A 20,032-nucleotide genomic window follows, 5' to 3' on the forward strand; every position below is an offset into this window, starting at 1 on the left:
TGACATTGTTATGATTCAAATATTGGGAGAATAATAACTTTTGGCTTACTCATATGATTCTTTAAAATGTCAATAACATATGAATCAGTAACTCTTTTTTTTTAATTTAAATCAATAAAAAGAGATTTTAAGTAAGAAAACTTCAGTATCTTTTAATTACGCATTAACATGTTTTTTGGCAAAAGAATCATTAGAAAACTACTGAAATTTCAGTAACTGCATTTCAAGGCGTTAACTAGTGGAAATTCGCTGATTTTGCAGTATAAAATTACTAAATTTCAATCGATATTACTGAAAATTTCTCTTACAATTTTTACTGATGAATCAGTAAACAATGACTTAAATTTCAAAGATTTTTTACTGATTAAAATTCAGGATAATAATTCAGTGAAATTGTTATGATTCAAATATTGGGAGAATAATAACTTTTGGCTTACTCATATGATTCTTTAAAATGTCAATAACATACGAATCAGTAACTCTTTTTTTTTAAATTTCAATCAATGAAAAGAGATTATAAGGAGCTCTATTTTAAAGATTTTAATCAGTGAAAAAATATTCGAAATTAGTAAATTTAAGTAGCTTTTTAACTTTATTTACATAGTTAATGTTTTTTAGTCAAATAATTTAGTAAAAGCTACTGGAATTTCAGTGAGTTATCAATGTTTTTCACGATTTCAAATTCAGGATAAAAAGTTAGTGAAATTCAACTGATTCAATTATTCAGTATCTTTTTATCGTTTAAACACCAAATAATTAATTTTTCAGTAAAAAAAAAAATCAGTGAAAAATTATTGAAATTTAAGCGACTTTACTGATTTCTAGTAAATTCAAGCTGTTGCAAAATGTCTAAAAATACACTGATTATCAGTGAAATCACATTGATTGAAAAATTGACAATCAGTAATTAATTTCTCCAGTCATTAGTCAATGCGAATTCTCTGATTTTTTTTTACTGATAGATCAGTAAAAAACGACTGATTTATAGGGATATTTCATTGATTCTAATTAAGGATAATAATCAGTGAGTTTGATTAAATTTCACTAACATAAGATTCAGCAACTCATTTTTGAAGCTTTCAAGCAGTGAAAAGACACTGGGATTTAATAAAACTTCAGTATCTTTTATTTATTATTTGTTCAGTCAAATATAACAGTAAAAACACAGCATTTTTACAATTTTCTTGTAATTTTTTTATATCAATTTTAGTTTTTAATTTTTTCTAAATTGGAAGAGGGACATTTAAACATTTTTATAATTTTTATAAAGTTTTTATAAAAAAGACTTTGATTAAAACTTTGTTTTCTAAACTCAAACTTATATTTAATTAGTAAAATTATCTTTTTAAAAACTTCTATTTTCATTTTTTTCTGAATTGGAAGAGCGACTATTTTTTTCTAAGACTTGTACGTGTTGAAAGAGAGGAAATTTTGCTCATAATTTTTTCTAAATAGGAAGAGGTATTTTTAACATTTTGTATTAAAGGGGAAACTTTTTTTTATTTTTCTACGGAAATGGATTTATTGAGTGTTAAAATTAAATTATTCTAAATTAACGATTTTTTTGCTTTTAATTTTTATAGTATCAAATTCAAAAGATTTCCACTTTTGAAAGTTTAAATATTCATTTTACTTTTGATAATTTTAAATAAAATTACAGCCAAATCTGTCGGTTTTTTCCGGGCCAATACAATTTTAAAAATCGAACTCTATTCTAAACATTTTTCCACTTAAAGTGATAAAAAATAAACAACAAATTAAAGTATTCAAATACTTTTCAATACCTTAAATTAAAGAATCAAGCAATGAAATTGAATTTTTTCAAATTATATTATTACGTTATTTTAGGCTAGAAACATTAAATATTAAAAAAAATGTTTCAACTTAAAAGTTCTTAAATTATAAGGTAAATTATATTCGTTTTACATAGTTTAAGCATTCTAGAAAAGCTTTAAAATTTTATTGCAAAATGTTGCGGAATCCGGAAGTTGTTTTAAATATTTTTAAATTTTTAATTATTTTTGAAATAATTCTGCTATTCGTACGGAAATTTCGATACAAATACCCACAACTAAATTTAAAACAAAATGCAGATTGTTGCAAATTTCAAACAACAGATTTAGAAGCTTCTTAAGAATTTTGAAAGGCTCTAAAGGGATAAAAACATTTTCTTAATATTCCTAGGAAAATTGAAAACGATTTTTCATTTTCTAAAATTATTTTAACAATTTTTTTAACATTTTTTTTTAACATTTTTTTTCATAGAAATTTAACAAGTTCGCTTACAAATCAAACATTTTTTAAATAGAACAATAGAAATTGTAATGTTAAATGTTTAAAAGTTTTTCGAAATTTTAACAACTCAAACTTTTCTATGTCGAACAATGAAGTTTGAAATTGTTTATTTTTCAATATGTGGCTTTGATTCACTCGTTTCAAATCAGCAGTCGAATATTATTAAATATGAAATAATTATTCTTTTTTTTATAAAAAAAATTCACATTAAATAGGTTAAAAAATGAATAATTTAGACTGAAACAATATTTTTAATTTAATAAAAGCATTTAATTACGAATAAATTATTATTTCTTTCTTTTAAGTTAAAAATAGTGCATAAAGTTTTAATTGCACTTTTGATTTTTTTTATGACTGAGACTTTTGTATTAAAACAGTTACAATCTGGTTCAGTTTCTAATACTTTAAGTACAGTTCCATTAAAAAAATTATTTATTTATATTTACAGCTGATAAAATAAAAATCTTTTTATCAAAAATGTTCAACTTCTAACGCTTTTAATTTTTTATTGTTTAAGTCTTCAAGAATATACTTCAAAATTCTTTAAATTAAAAATAAACACTTGAAAAATTGAAAATAAAGAATTTTTACAGTAAAAGATTGTTAAATTACGCGTTTTAAACTGAATGATATCACAATTGAAACAGATATGAATTCAATTAATTATTTTAATAAACCTTTGAAATCGAATTTTTCTTCTAAAAATTTGTAAAATTCCCGGTCAAGAAATAAATTCCCGGTTTCTTGGTCCAGTGGCAACTGTGCTTTGTTTTGTCACGCCTGAGTGAACATCGCACATTCTCCGCAGCGCCTCTCACCAATCCCGCGGCGCGACGTCGATTCTCGGAAACACTAAATCCAGAACCACTAAATCGCGATTCGACTATATTTGAAATTTCAAGAGTACGAATTTTTTAATTTTAATGACCCCGAAAAATGCTTTTGAACCCGAAAATTATCCGGATTAATTTTAGTGAAATTTCACTGATTCCAATATTGGGGCTAATAATTAATTATAATAATTAATATTGTTGAATAAAAAATTATTATTTTCTTACTTATCACGAGCAGGAAGAACACCAGGAATACCAGCTCTGAGAGCACGTTGAAGTGCCGGATCTCGAGCAGTGAGATTTCCAAAAATATCTTGTCGGTGGGCAATTTGTGACTGATAAGCTACTATCAGAGCAGCTGCTTGTTCAGTTCTGTACTTCCGGGCCAACAGGAAGCGCGTAATGTATTCATCCGTGCATTGCGTCAAATCTGCGAATAACAATAGGAAAGTAATCATTGTGATTCAATTGTGCAGTTCAAACATTCACAAGCAGGAAGCATTATTATTTCCGGATGTACGTACAACCATTATAGACTATAAATGAACCATGAATTGACTCAGATCTTCCAATATAATTATTCATTAACGAAAAGAAAGTTTCATGACTTCTGGAATATTTTAGAACCAGTTAAAAAGCATGCAAATATTACTAAAAAAAAATTTGGGATGATTTGGGATGATCATCTCTAGCTCCGTCGAGATTCGAACCCACACTGTTAAAAATATTTGGAAATCTACAACAGTTCTACAAGACTTATACAATACAAAGCGTTAGGTAAATAGAATTCAAGGAATTCATGAAAATCATCGAATTAATGGAATTAAAGGAATTCGCGATTGCATTTATGAAATTCACGGAATTTAAACAATTACAGGAATTAGTGAAATTCCCAAAATTAATGGAATTAAAGGAATTAATAGAATTTTAGGAATTTGCAAAATTCGCGAAATTGATTGAATTCGTGAAATTCAAGGAATTCACGGAATAAATGAAATTAAAGGAATCAATGGAATTTTAGGAATTCGCGAAATAGATTGAATTCATGAAATTGAAGGAATTCACGGAATGAATGGTATTAAATGAATTAATGCAATTTTTTTAAGAATTCGCGATATAAATTGAATTCACGGCATTTCCGTAAGTAATGGGATTCGTAGAATACATAGAATTTAAGGAATTCACAGAATTCACAATATTCAAGGAATGCACTGAATTCAAGGAATGCACTGAATTCAAGGGATTCACAGAATTCAAGGGATTCCTAGAATTCAATGAATTAATAGAATTCAAGGAATTCATAGATTCAAGGAATTCGTAGAATTAAAGGAATTCATATAATTCAAGGAATTCACGGAATTCACAGATTTAATGGAATTCAAGAAATTCGTGAAAGTCCATGAATTCCGTAGATTCCGTTAATTTTCTGACTTCCATGAATGCTCGATTTCCCTAAATTGCGTGAATTCTGTAAATTTCAGTTGACGAAATTTACGAAATTCATGACATTCTCACAATTTATAGAATTTAAGGAACTTCCGAAATTGATAGAATTCACGGAATTTAAGGATTTCAAGGAACACACGAAATTTTTAAAATGCACGGAATTTATAGAATTCATAGAATTCAAGGAATTTATGAAATTCGAGGAATTCACGAAAATCACCAAATTCATGGAATTAAAGGAATTTGTTATGGCATTTATGACATTCATGGAATTAATGGAATTCAAGCAATTAATGGAATTTAAGGAATTATTGAAAGTCGCGAAATTAATTGAATTAATGAAATTGAAGGAACTCACGGAATACGAGGAATTTCTTTAATTCATGGGATTTATCGAATTCATGGAGTTCACTAAATTTTAGGAATTCACTGAATTTATGGAATTCACATAATTCAAGGAATTTACATAATTCAAGAAATTCACAGAATTCAAGGAATTCATAAAATACAAGGAATTTATAGAATCAAAGGAATTCACAGAATTCGAGGAATTCACAGTATTCAAGAAATTCACAAAATTCAAGGAATTTAAGGAATTCATGGAATTTAAGGAAATGACAGAATTCAAGAAATTCAAGGAATTAATGGAATTTAAGGAATTCATAGAATTTAAGGAACTCATAGAATTCAAGGAATTTTTGAAATTCACGCAATTTAAGGAATTAATGAAAATCACCGAATTCATGGAATTAAAGGAATTTCTAATAGCATTCATGAAATTCACGGAATTAATGGAATTCATGGAATTGAAGGAATTCGTGAGATTCATGGAATTCGCATAAATTGCGTGAATTCTGTGCCTTTACTAAATTCTGCGAATTCTTAAGTTCGCTGAATTCCGGAAAATCTTTAAATTCCGGGAATTCTATTTATCCATTGAATCTTGTGAATTCCTTGTGTTCCGCGCAGACCGTGAATTCTTCGAATCCTGTGAGTTCCGAAAATTGAAAAAATTCAGTGAATTCTGTAATTTTCATGAATTTCGTGAATTCCATGAATTCATTGAATCTCGTGAATATCTTGCAAAATTGGCTCCGTCAGAATTTTTTGTTCTTGCCGAGAACATGTGTTCTGAGAAATGATTTACATTTTTATTTTAATTTCTCATTGTAACAGGTGTCGAGATGTCCTGCAACAATTATGATACAGAAATTTTACTGGTTACTAAACTTTTATTCTAAAATTCCATTACATGTGAGGTACCGGACAAATTCCAGCATTTGTTAACTATGACATTATGTGATGTAGCGTCAGAGATCGGAACCCTTAATTTTTAAAGGGTCCAGGGACCTAAATGGTCCAGCAAGGGCCCGGTACGGACCCGAATTCGTAAGAACTTAAAAAGTGCGGGTCCAAACCCGTACCCTTATTAATTGAAAAGGTTCGGGTCCGGACCCAGACCCCTAAAAACTTAAAGGGTACGGGTCCGTACCCGGAACCTTCAGAATTTTAAAAGTTCGGGTGCGCAACCGGATCCTTAAGAAATTGAAGGATACGGGTCCGGACCCGGACCTTTACGAATTTAAAAGGTTCGGGTCCGGACCCGCCCCCTTGAGAAATTAAAGGGTACGGATTCGGACACTTACCCTTAAGAATTTAAAAGGTTCAGGTCCGGGCCCGAACCATTAAAAATGTAAAGGGTACAGGTCCGGACCCTTACCCTTAAGAATTTATAAGGTCCGGGTTCGGACCTGTACCCTTAAGAAATGAAAGGGCACGGGTTGGGACCCGGACCTTATAAAAATTAAAAAGTTCGTGTCCGGACCTGTACCCTTGAGATCTTAAAGTGTACGGGTCCGGGCCCGGACTTTATAAAATTTAAAAGGTTCGGGTTCGGACGCAGACCCTTAAGAACTTAAAGGGTACAGTTCCGGACCCGAACCCTGTAAATTCTAAACGGTCCGGGTTCGGACCCGTACTGTTATGAAATTAAAGGGACCGTTTAGAATTTAAAAGATTCGGTGCCGGACCTGGACCCTTAAGAACTTAAAGGTTACGGATCCGGACCCGTACCCTTAATAAATTAACGGGCTCGGGTTCAGACCTGAACCCTTAAAGATTTAAAAGGTCCGGGTCCGGGCCCGGACTTTTAAGCAATTAAAGGGTCCAAGCTGAAACGGGACCCTTAAGGAACCCTTTAAATTCGGGTCCAAGCAAAAAGGTTCCGATCCCTGTGTAGCGTTAACTTACGTTTTGGAAATAAACTTCCAATACATGTAGTGGAAGTTTCCAACAGAAATTTTTAAGAGTGCAGAATTACAGATTACCCGTCTGGTGCTCAAACTCTAACCATCCGTAGCTTAGTGGGTTAACGCACCAGTCTGGCAATCTCTTGACCTGCGTTCGAATCCCAACGGTTCTATAGAAGAATTTTTCACAGCTGAAGATTATAATCATTTTGGTTTTTACTTGTAGATAAAAAATTGTCATTCCGTCGAAAAAGAAAAAACGAATTAAAGAAAATTCTACTTGATAAATTTCAAATTTAAAGGGTCATTTTCATAAGCCACGAGTGGAAAAAATAACTCTTAAAATTTTTCAACTAAAATGACGAACCTCGAAATAATTAACTAGAACAGTTAAATTTTCAGTTCAAAAATAACTTTTGAATCAAAAAAACAACGACTGTTTATGAAAATAGTTGATTTTTCCAGAAGAGAGGTGAATTTTCAACGAGGAATGTAATAGTTGATATTTCAACCAAAACATATTTTTATTTAAAATCAAAAATGCTGGATGTCAATAAAAAAGACGAATTTTTGACAATATAAATAAATTTTAAACCAGATATTTAAGTTTTCAACTAAAAAATATTTGGTTTCACTAAAAATTAAGCAGTTCAATTTTCAAAAAAAGTAAACTAATATAAAAAAGAGAGAACTTTAAACAAAATAGTTAAATTTTTAGTAAAAAATTAATTTTAAACCAAAATGATGAATCTTCAACTGGAATAGTTAAATTCTTAGTAGATTAATTTTAAACCAAAAGTTTAATTCTCAACTCAATATGTAATAGATAATATTTAAAGCTAAAAAGATTTAAATTTTTAATCAAAACTTTTTGATCTCAAACAAAGAAGATAAATTATCCACAGCATAGTTAAATCCACAACTAAAAAGACGAGTTTTCACAAAATTAGTTGAATTTTTAACCAAAAAGGATATTATTGAAAAAAATTGTTTAATTTTCAAGTAAAAACATAAATTTTCAATATTTAAAAATAATTTTTCTCTGAAAAAAATTAATGTTCAACAACATACATGAATTTTTAACCAAATAGTTCCATTATCAGCTAAGAAATATACACTTTAACAAAAAATTAAATAATTCAATTTTCAGTAAAAAGAGACTAATTAAAAAAAATTTCAACAATGTATTTACATTTTTGACTAAAGAGAAGAATTTTCAACTAAAATGATGAATCCTCAACTTAAATAGTTAAGTGTTTAGTTAAAAAATAAATTTTGAATACAAAAGATTCTAAGTTAACTAAGAAAGATAAATTGTCAATGAAATAGTTAAATCATGAACTAAAAAAAACTTTCCCATAACAAAATTAACTTTTTTACCAAAAAGAATACTTTTTAACAAAATCGTTTCATTTACAAAATAGATTAAATCTCAATGGAATAGTTCAATTTTTAACCCAAAAGGATATTTTTTTAACAAAATTGTTTAAATTGAAAACAAAGTATATTAATTTCGAAACAAATAGTTACATTTTCAACTAAAAATACGAATTTTCAATATTGAAAAATAAGTTTTCACCCAAAAAAAGCAATATTCAACAACATACATGAATTTTTAACCAAATAGTTCCATTATCAGCTAAGAAATATACATTTAAGAAAAAATTACATAGTTTAATTTTAAGTAAAAAAATAATAATTACAAAAAAAAATAATTTTCAACAAATTATTTACATTTTTAACTAAAGAGAAGAATTATTGTCAACTAAAATGCTGAATCTTCTACTAGAATAGTTCAATTTGTTGTTTAAAAATAAATTTTGAATTAAAAATATTTGAACTCAACTAAGAAAGTGAAATTTTCAACGACAGAGTTAAATCCTAAACTAAAAAAAAATTTCAAAAACAAAATCAACTTTTTACCAAAAAGGATACTTTTTAACAAAATCGTTTTATTTATAAAATAAATAGATAAATTATCAACCAAATAGTTAAATTTTCAACTCAAAAATGTTAATTTTTAACTAAAAATAGAACAGTTTCGTTTCCACTTACAAAATTAATTTTTTTAGCAAAATTTAAAACAAGTTTTCAACGTAATATGTGAACATTCAAGTAATGTGATGAATTCTCAAACACATAAAATGATGAAAATTTTATAAAAAAGGAAAGAATTATTTCAGGTAAAAATTTGAACTTTTTAAAAATCAATGTAAACCTGGCCGAATAAAAAAAGTAATTTTCTCTTCATTAAAAAAAGAATCTCTATATTCATGCAGGAGTTTTTTTCATTATTTTCAATTCAGCTTTTTTACTTAATACCTAAAAAACGACACAAAAATAATTTCATACCATTCTTGGATTTGTTTAATAAATTTTAAAAAGTTGGAAAGTTTTAAAAACTTGCCGGCAACACGAAAAATTTGTTTATTTAAAAAATTCGAATGAATCTCGTTATCAATTTTGAATAAGTTTAAAGATTTTTCTACTGTTCTTTGTTGTTTTATTTATGTAAATATTCTAGTGAAAAATGGTTTAATTCTTCACAGACTGAAATAGTAGTTAATGTCTGCCTCTATAATTAGAAATGTGTTTTTAACGGTTCGGCACTTTACGCGAGAGCGCTCAATCAGGAAATTAAATTCACCTCTGGGACTCATTTCTTATTTTTACAGTTGTTTAAAGTGTAAACATGTATTAAAAAAAATTATGTTTACTTTTGATAAGAGTAAAACCATTATTACACTAAAGAAAAAGAACAGCAAAAAAAGAGATCATCAATCAAAATAAATTTTTATACTTAAAAAGAGTTTTAGAGGAGGGGGAAAACCCAAGATTTTATGGGGGGAGAGGGGCATGAAAATAACGTTTCGAACTAAGATAACATTTAGAATTTAAACCCAATTAGAAAATCCAATTATATTTACTGGTAAAAGTTTAATTTTTTACGAATTATAATAATATAGATTTATGAGAATGATATAGAATTTGAAGGATAAATTCGAGTAAGAAGCACGAAATACGTGATGAGAAAATGCTCGTTAAAGCTGAAGGAGCTTTAACAGAAGAGAATTCACAATCACCAAATTACTGTTTCCGGTGCTTTCATCCTTAGCTTTAAAATGTCTGTGCACAAAGATCGAGCGCGTCGCGCGAGGTAAATACATTATCGAGCGCGAAGCGCGAGAAGCAATAGTCACGCGCTAACTAAAAATTAAAATATTCAATTTTTAGTTAAAAGTTTATCTTTTCCAGTTCAAAATATAACTACAGTCCAATTTGGATTTAGTGATTCTGGATTTAGTGTTTCTGAGAATTGACGCCGCGCCGCACAGTAGGAAAAAATGACTTTTTTGGATTAAAATAACGTGTAATCCCCAAATATTAACCTCTTTGAACAAAAAAATCTGAAAACAAAAGATTATAAGATTTCTAAGTGAGTTATCGCGCCTGATTTTTAAATGAGGCTTTCATTTTTTTTATAATTAATCAAATAGGAAGAAAAAATGGCCATTTTCTCTATTTGACGTCCCTGATGCTCGTAAATAACATAAAAATGGTTGAAATCGCTTAAGTTTTATATAGTAACATTAGTTAAAGATATTCCAATAATATGAAATGAACAAAACAAAAATTTATAAACAAATCATTTGTTGAAAGAATGTGTTTTAAAATTTTCTATCATTTTATGTTTTTTAAAGTTATATTGCAACAAGTTTCGATAAAAACAATATAATGATAAACAAATTTCTTCTTGAGATTATTATTGTTAATAGTTCAAACAAATTTGATTTAAAAAATGTATTAATCAGGCATTTTTCGAAAAAAAGGTTGTTTTTTCTTTTTCATTGTTTTTAGTTAGGAATTTTATGTTAATTTTAGAACATTTCATAATTTTTCCATTTATCTTATGATTTTTTTTAACAAATTTAATAAACAAATGCATTATTGAAGCATCTGTGAGCAAAAAAATTCGTTTATTTTCAATGCCAGTCTTTTCAGTTGGGAAATTTCTGACAATTTTAGTAACATTCATAAATATTTTATAAATTTCATAACTTTTTTAAACAAATTTAATAAATAAGGCATTTCTCGAATGAAAAATTCGTCTTTTGCGATGATAACTTTTTTTATTAAGAACTTCATAATAATTTCAGAAAAATGCATAATTAATTGATCAATTTCATAATTTTTTTGACAATTTTAATTAACAAATGCATTATTGGGGCATCTGTCGACGAAAAAATGATTTTTTTCCGATACTAGTATTTTTATGCGGAAATTCATAATAATTTCAGCAAAATTCATCATTAGTTGATAAATTTTATATTTGTTTAAGAACAAATTTAATAAACAAATGCATTATCCTGAAGTCGCAGCCTTATTAAAACAATGAAATTAATAAAAAAAACTTAAACGAAAAGGACTGAAATTGAAGAAAAAAAACTTTTTCGTCGACTAATGCAAAATTAATATGTACATATGTTTATTAAAGAGTGACGCCAAAATAGGTAGGTAATTATAAAATCATTTTTTATTTTTAATTATTATATTCAATAATAAAATTATTTTTCACATCAACTTCTTATCAATCAAGAAAAAAGTATTTTATAATTAGTAGTATTTTCTATTTGTTAATTTTTTTGGGGGTGTTCTCAACCCCTAAATAGGTGGAAACTTTTAAAATTTCCAAAAAATGAAAAACGATGCTCATTTTTGTTTTCAATGACGAGCAATTTGATACCTTTAACCTATTTTTATATTTTTTTCCCAGGTCGCTATGGAGATACAACAATGCATTTTTTCAATGAAATTCTTTTAAAAATTCATAAAATTTACCAATAAATTATGTTTTTTTTGAAATTATCAAGAAGTGCACAATTAAAAAAGTTTTCAGCGAAAAAAGAATTTTTCTTTCGACTGAATTTACTATAAAGATCACAACTGAAAGAACTGGCATGGGTCAAAACGAATTTTTCTGCCGACAAAAACCCGAATAATGGCTTTGTTTATTAATTTTGTTTAAAAAACCCATAAGATTAATCCAAAAATCAAGAATTTTTCTAAAATTATTATAATGTTCCTAATTCAAAAAATGATATCGAGAAAACAGAATTTTTCTGATAAATGGCTAATTAATTTATTTGTTTATTAAATTTTGTTTATAATATTAAAAATAATAATCTCAAGAAGAAATTTCTTCATCATGAAAAATCCTGTTAAACAAAACAAGAATCCAACGACCAAATTTGGACCACAAGGAATAAACGAAAACCAAAACAACTCTATTGTAAACAGAAAAAAAAAAAAAAAAAAACTTTTTTTCCGAAAGTTTTATTTTTTTTTCAGATTACAATAGAATTTTTTTGGTTTTCGTTTATTCCTTGTGGTCCAAATTTGGTCGTTGGATTCTTGTTTTGTTTAACAGGATTTTGCATGAATTTGATTATTGGGCGTTAAATGGGATTTTTAATTTGGATTTTGGTCTAATTTAAATTTCGTAAATTTTGTTCTTTCATCATTATATTATTTTAATTCAAATTCCTTGCAATATAACTTAAAAAACGTAAGATTATAGAAAATTGTAAAGAGCATTCTTTGAACAAAAAATTTATTTATAAAATTTTATGTTTGTTTATTAAATAATATTGGAATATGTTTAAATCATATTATTCTATTAAACTTAGGCGATTTTAATCATTTTTAGGTTATTGGCGAGCATCGGGAACGTCAACTAGAAAAAATGCCATTTTTCTCGTCATATTTGTTTATTTATAAAAAAGTTAAAAGACTATTTCAAAAATCAGGCTCGTCAACTCTCTTGAATTATATCAATTATATCTGTCTTCAACTCACTATAAATATCTTTTGAAATATTTATAAAACCTTTTAAATTTTCTTTCAATATTAATTTAATAAAAAAAAAATTAAAAATATTCACACGAATCTTAAGAAATTTTTGTTAGTTTCTAGAAACCTTTCAAAATTTCCAAAAAGCTTTAAAATGTTGCTTCAAAATCATAAAATTATTATTTTTTTAATAAATATCATTTTAAATTTTGCCAGGAACATTTTTTTGTAGAAAATTTTTATTATCATCTTGAAATCTTTCAAAATCTTTCAAAATGTTAAAAATTTTATTTGAAAATCTTCCAAAATGTACATTTTGTTTGAGAAAAATTTTATCTCTTTTCAAATAATAAATTAGGTTTCAATTTTTTACAAAACTTTCTAATAATATCTTCTAAGCTGATTCAAATTTTTTCCGAATTTTTTTAAATACTGCAAAATTTTAAAAATTAAAAAATCTTTCAGATTTCAAAAAAGAAATCTTTAAAAACTTGCCTCATAGTCTTCTGGATACTTTTTCAATAATTTATGAAATCATTTGAAATAGCTGGAAAAATTTTTAACTAATTTTTCATTTAAAAAAAGAACATTACAAAATTTTCCTAAAAATCTTTAAAAAATTGTTTATTCTCTTAAGAATTTCAAAATTCTTATAAGTCTTCAAAATTCTTGGTTGGAATTCTTCAAAAGTATAAATTTTTTTAAATATGAAATATTTGCTTAAAATTATTTTTAAGCAAATTTGCAATTTTTTTCAATCCTTTAAAGTTTTAGTTTTTTCTTTAAATCTATTTGAAACTTATGAATATCTTTCAAACTTACTGGAATATGTGTTTTAAAATTTTGGATTCTTGCAAATTAAAAAATTTTTGCTTTAAAAACTTCTACATTTTCTTTTGAAATTTTTTGAAATCTTTCCATTTTTTTATTCTTAAGAAAATTAATTTATGCTCTTGAAACCTTTCAAAATATTTTCAAACAAAAAATTATTATTTTTTAAATATTCATAAATGGCAGAATTATCTTTATATTCAAAATTTTTAAAAATATAAATGTCATATAAAATAGCTATAATATTTTAGTTCCTACTTATAAAAATGTCAATTATAAATATGAAAATATATAAAAGCATACAAACAAAATATTAATTTTGAAGCAAAATAGTTCATTAATCCTGAATAACAATACATTCATTATGAAGCAAGCAGTTGTATTTGAAACAAATAAAGATTCAAGAAAAAAGATAGACAAATTATGAATGTCTGTGAATGCAGAGTTTTCAGTTGCAAGTTCTGGAAATTAAGAAAAGGCTGCGAATTGCATACCCTTCAAGAAGAAAGCTATATTTTCTTGCGAAAACATGTACATCACATCCTTTATGTGTACGGGGCATATTTTTAATTTCCTTGCATTTCCTTTCGTCTTTCGATAAAGACCAAATTAATTGTCCTGACGATAAAAATTACTTGTTACAATCTCTAAAATTACGCAAAACATGGCTCAATTACATTTTAATTACCTGAATCAATTTCCTGATATGTTTGACCAACGAATGAAAAAAAGAATAGAAAAATCGGTCAATATTATCAATAATGAGTGTTATCTTAAAGTGAATGGAAAATTACAAAATTCATTTCCATTATATTTTAATAATTATTTATTTCTCTGAACCGGCTCTAAGTATCTAACAATAGGAACGTCGGGTGAAGTGTGACAGACACTCAATCTACCGCCGCGCCGATATTCGGTTCACCATGGGTTTATATTTGTATTTAGTCTTTAGATTATGTGTTTAAAATATGAAATTAAACAATTAATAATTGTAACAGAAAAGTTGTCCTTTATAATACATAGACTAAAAATCAAGCCAAAGGAAGCTTTCTAGTTCTAGAAGTTCTAAGTTTCTAGAAGTTTCTAAATTCTAGAAGTTTCTAAGTTCTAGAAGTTTCTAAGTTCTAGAAAAGAAAATCTTTTTAGATATTTCAGTACCAATCAAAACAGCATTAAAAGAATATGTTCGCTGAGAATGAATGAAGTTTGAAACAAAACTAAAAAAGATGTTTTAAAAACAAATTTGGTACCACCATCTGTCGCTGATCAATACTTATTCTACACGGGGCAAGGGGAACATACATTGCCAATTGCAGTTTATGTGAATGTTATGAGTACTTCATGGGATCAAAAGTAAACCACTGAGGTAACAAAACATCTGGGAAAAAAGCTTCCAAGTCAAAGATTTAGAAGAAGTAAACTTATTGTCTTGAGATTGAAATTTCCAGGAGCAAGTAAATGAGAATTTCTAAATCCAGAACAGTTGCTACCTGCATCTTGTTACAAAGCTGAAAATGAGTGACAATTCCGAAGCTAAAATATCAAAGAAATTATCGTACAGAGAACTCCTAGTTGTACTATAATGTACTTGGTAGTGTGTGCTAGACCCGACACGCATAAACAGTTATCTAAGTCAATACTCTTACAGCTAAGATAACATTCACTGGTCTGCAGCAAAACAAGTTCTACACTATTTGAATAGCACTATGGACATGAGCTAATTGTTCAAGAAAAGCTGGAGTTCATCAGAAGGCTATGTAGATGACGATTAGGGTTTTCTTATGATAGGGGATCCTATACATTCACTTTCATTCTTTCCGATGATCCAATATCCTAGGAATCAAAGAAACAAATAAGGGGCTGTACTCAAATTAGGTAACGTCTTATGAGTTCTTTTTAGGCTCCCTCTCAATGGATGTAATTTTTAATTTCCAGAAATGGTTTCCTACTTATTGCTAGTAGAATCAGACAGGGCGCCCGAGAACTGCATTTTTAAAATCCCCTGATTGGTAGGTCCAACCGTGATACGGAAGTCCACTGGAGCGAGCGATTTTTAAATCAAATTCATTTTTAATGAAATACATAATAAGAAACCATAGCGTAAATATTTAAAAGTACTGAAAATTCAACATACGGCCTACTGGATTTAAATTCCAAAATAAATATTTTTCTTGTCTTCAGTAAATATCAAAACTAAGTATTTTTTAAACCTAGAATACATTTCTCACACAATGAAGTATCGTTATAGAGTAAAAAAATAGTTTTCGTAAAAGCAGCAATTTTTAGTTTAATGGGGTAAACGGTACGCAACATTTTTTACAAATAATTTTCAATAGCTCTTCTTTAGATTTTAATTTGTAGCATATCCGCAAACGAAAAAACAAAAAGGTTCTTAAAATCTTTTCTCCCAGATTGTAAGACGTCAAAACATGATCGCTTTTTACAGTTGAAGATTTCGGTAAAAAAATGGAATAAATTTACATTATTTGGTTTAGAAATGATAGTGTGCCACGATCAGAAAACATGATTAAATGCACTTTGGGCATTCGAGCATTGTTCTTTTTCTTCGATTTCTTTTATTTATGTTCTTATCCCATACGTTTCGACGTGTTGGACTTTTTGAAAAATACTTAAATTGATACCCTGCCACACTTCTGTTATAGCAATATGAAACGTAACATGACACCATATTAAAGATTATTACATTGATTCACCGTTTCTCGATTCTGCTCGATTTAAAAGATACAAAAGATTGAGTTGAGTTTATGAGGCCTTTAAAATGAGGACCAACGTGCATGTGTTTTGTGAGGACTTCCTTATTCCGGTTGGACCTAGACGAGCGGTGGGGGTAACGTGCCCCAACTCTCCCTTAAGGATATCTATGACTCCAAACGTACGAGAGGTTCGGGAATCGTGATTTCCAAACACGCGAACGTGAAAAGGGCTCCCACTCCTGTGACGCATAGATTTCGGTACACAGGCCTACTTCGCGCACGCGCGTCTGTGTATTTCGACATCGATGATTATTTGAACGTAAACAGAACGAACTGACTCGCTCGAAAGGTTAAAATGAGCAGTACGTGTTTCTTTGTTTTTTTCATATACTTATTCCTTTCCCTGCATTTTTTTCAGAACATAAATTTTGTTCTAATAAAAAAAAAGAATTGCTGCAGTTAATACATCTATCTTGCATAATAACATGATTTTCACAACTTCCCCTTCCCGGTCAGGTGACCGTAAGACTTCCAGCAATCAGTCACCTCACGGTCAGCGCACATCTCTAATCTCTAATACATCCATGAGTAAACAGAATCACATGGTTGGGAATCTGCATTAGCAGTCAGGCTCTTTTGCCGCATGTTGATACGGCCTAAGGGTGATAGCGCCAGTGCTGGGAATGCATGGTAACATTTATATACGTTTGTAACCGCATTCGCCATTTTATGAACTAAAACTCCAGGGCGCTAAGACCCTTTTACCAAATACTCTCCGAACTAGTAAATGCTCTAGCGTGAGGATTCAAATAGCTTTAAAATGGTAGTTGTTATGAATGTATAGAATCAAGAAATATTAGGAAATTATTATTGTACACGAATTATACGAAAATTATAAGCTCATTGCGCCTTAGGAAATCTATACGTGAGTATTTTGTCCGAATTTACCTACATTAAAACTTTGATTAAAGATGTTGCATAGCTCACTGTCCAAAGTAGATTTTGAGGTTAGGAACATGAGATTTTGGGCTATTTTTGGAATCATTAATGAGTCATGGCGCCAGTCAGACGCCATAAAAAGAGGATCTTTGGTAAGTGATGTTAGAATTTTGATTGGTTAAAAGCTAGAAATAGGGATGAATCCCACCCAAAACGATCATTGTCGTTTATACTAGACATCAAATAAGAGAATATTGATATTGAATATTGAGTGTTGATTAAATCATTTATTTTCAAACCTGACCAATATTTCCCGGCTAATGGTTTTAACCATTCAACGACAGGTAACGGACCTAAACCTCAACAAACCTGCGTAAAGTATTAAGGGCATGTGATACTTACAGTTTCCCCGGCTTTTTTTCCACAAAAATGAAAATTTTTTAAAACTGAATTCGGAGATGCTATAAAATATCATAACGGACGTCCCCGGACTTTTTTATGAGGGATAATAACAAAAAAAAAAAGGTTGTGCTAAATAAACATTTTATGCATATGCATTATTTTCAGGTTACGTAGTTTTTCATCTCTGCCTTTCCGATAACCTGGAAATTATTTATGAAACCAACTCTTTGATTGCCTGCAGTCAAATTTAGTTCCGGGAGATTAGTTACTATGTTTATTTGTCAGTCCAAAGTTTTCGGCCAAAAATATTGTGTAGTTTGAAAGTAAAGCTCGGGAGAATTTTAACATACATAACCTCGAAATATACCCACGCTGTTAGCAAAATCTAATTTAGAAAAAAAACACACACAAAAAAAATGTTCGGGGACGTCCGTTAGCATGCTCGCTATCATTTCCCATATTTTGACGACAAAATATTTCTTATCCTAGGAAAAAAGCCGGGGAATCTAACACTGGTAAAATCGACAATTTTCGAAGTATCACATGCCCTTAACAGAAGAAATTGGATTGCAGAGTTGGGACGTAATACAGTCGACTCTCTTGCCGCTTGTGGATACGACTTTAGAGTGATAGCGCTAGTGTTGCGAATGCATTGTAACGTTCATATACGTTCCTAAGGTACTTTATTAGATGGGAATATGCGAGCTGCCATCCTGGTTCCCCGCCAAATTCAAAATCACTAACTTGATATCGAATTATATAAATACATTTACATAATATGAATTATTTATTTTTTAATTATACTAAAGCATTGTTCTCAAAACATAAATTATAATTAAAATTACATGTGACATAATATATGGAATATTTAAATTAGACTATATGATTTTTTAACTCACATATTTGCCAAAAAATAGTTCTTGCAAAAAGTATGATCGTTAACTAAATTTCACTCAGTTTACAAATAGGTGTGCGCTAAAATTATAATCATATGATTTATTAAATAAATAGTAAAAAATAATAAAATACTACTAGACTATAGGTCTAACATTGAAACAATACTTTTCCAGGAGTTTATAATGATAGCTATTTACATTTACCTGAAAAGCGGGTTTCTAACCTCACTTTCTTCGAGATCTCATTTTGCTTTAATATAGCATAAAAAATGCTCATAGGCAATTTACTTACATCTAATCCTAAAACGGTACATTCCCACAAACTGAAAAATTTTTCAGGTGCGAATTCGCACCAGTGTACCGTTTGAGGGTTAAACATAAGCTTCAGACTTTCAGATAAGCTTTCTCTTTGTCCTAGTGGAAAACGGTAAAGTTTAAATCCATCCTCACTTCTATTTTTACAAACCGGATCACTGCAGCATACTATTTTTCTTATATTCTAAGCTTAATTTTAATTAAACTATACGATGTGCTTATCGCATTGTTTCCCGCGAAATCCCCAGGAACCAATATGGAGTACCTCTATGTAACTACTTTATATAAAATGGGCCCTCCATTTGATAAGTAGACCCTGAGAATTTATGTCCTCTCTATAACCATATTCAACGAAAAAATTCGCTTTCCAGTATTAATATAATAAACTTTAATTATCTTATTTGAAAAATTCTAGTCCTGACTTTTTTGGGGAGGGGGAAAGAGGACAAGCAGCCTGGACCCCCTCCGGATCTGCGCCTGAAAATAAAAAATATAAATATAAATAATATTATTTACCAACGCCTGGCATGTCACGAAGAATAGCCCTAACAGTCTTTACAGCCAGTTTCTTGTCGCCTCTGTTGATTCTCGCTTGTTCATCGTAAAGACTATGGGCAAGAGCAAGACTCGTGTGACCACGTAATGGATCCCAAAGGTACTCGCAATATTCTGCCATTGCGACAGATTTTGCGAACCAGATGTGTCTGCAACATAAAGCGAGACATTCTTTTTAATTATAAATTATAATGTTTATTTGGATTCCGCAAATTTCTAGAATTATTTTATAGAAAGTGAAAGTCATCAGACATGCCCCCAGGCAACTGAGACTGATTAATTGCGGCAGCAGTATTTCATAACCTGTTTTTTCTAAACTAGCATCATCAATCATAGGGCTACCAAAACGCGCTGATTTGCCAGCACATGTGCTGATTTTCGTATCTTGCGCTGATTTGCGGCTTTTTCATAAAATACGCTGATTCTAACCCGAAATGCCGATTTTTTTTCATTTTAAAAAATATATTTTCGTTTTTTTACATGCGCTTTGGAAAAAAATTTTCGGGTAGCGGGATCTCAAATAAGAAGATTTTTATCTTGGTCTTACTACACTTGATACAAAGAGATAGATATATATTTTTATTGGCTGAGCCTTCTCCAGTCTATTTACTATTGGCCACTTATTTGATGCGTTCAGATTTTTTTTAAATGGCGTTTGGCTAGGTTGGTTTTGGTTACCTACTTGCTCTGTATGCGTATGTGTGTGT

At 29.0% G+C, this 20,032-nt stretch overlaps 1 protein-coding gene across 1 annotated transcript in view; it reads right to left on the reverse strand.

Annotated features, from left to right (window-relative positions):
- LOC117180728 overlaps positions 1 to 20,032 on the reverse strand; it is an 82,024-nt gene that overhangs the window by 16,009 nt on the left and 45,983 nt on the right. The window contains exons 2-4 of the mRNA XM_033373216.1: positions 19,287 to 19,474; positions 3,354 to 3,558; positions 3,093 to 3,162 (exon numbers count right to left, since the gene is read on the reverse strand). Of these exons, the coding sequence (XP_033229107.1) occupies positions 3,093 to 3,162; positions 3,354 to 3,558; positions 19,287 to 19,446 (435 nt within the window). The 5' untranslated portion in view covers positions 19,447 to 19,474. The remainder of the gene's footprint in view (positions 1 to 3,092; positions 3,163 to 3,353; positions 3,559 to 19,286; positions 19,475 to 20,032) is intronic.

This window comes from Belonocnema kinseyi, chromosome 9, assembly GCF_010883055.1.
Source record: "Belonocnema kinseyi isolate 2016_QV_RU_SX_M_011 chromosome 9, B_treatae_v1, whole genome shotgun sequence".
NCBI lineage: Eukaryota > Metazoa > Arthropoda > Insecta > Hymenoptera > Cynipidae > Belonocnema > Belonocnema kinseyi.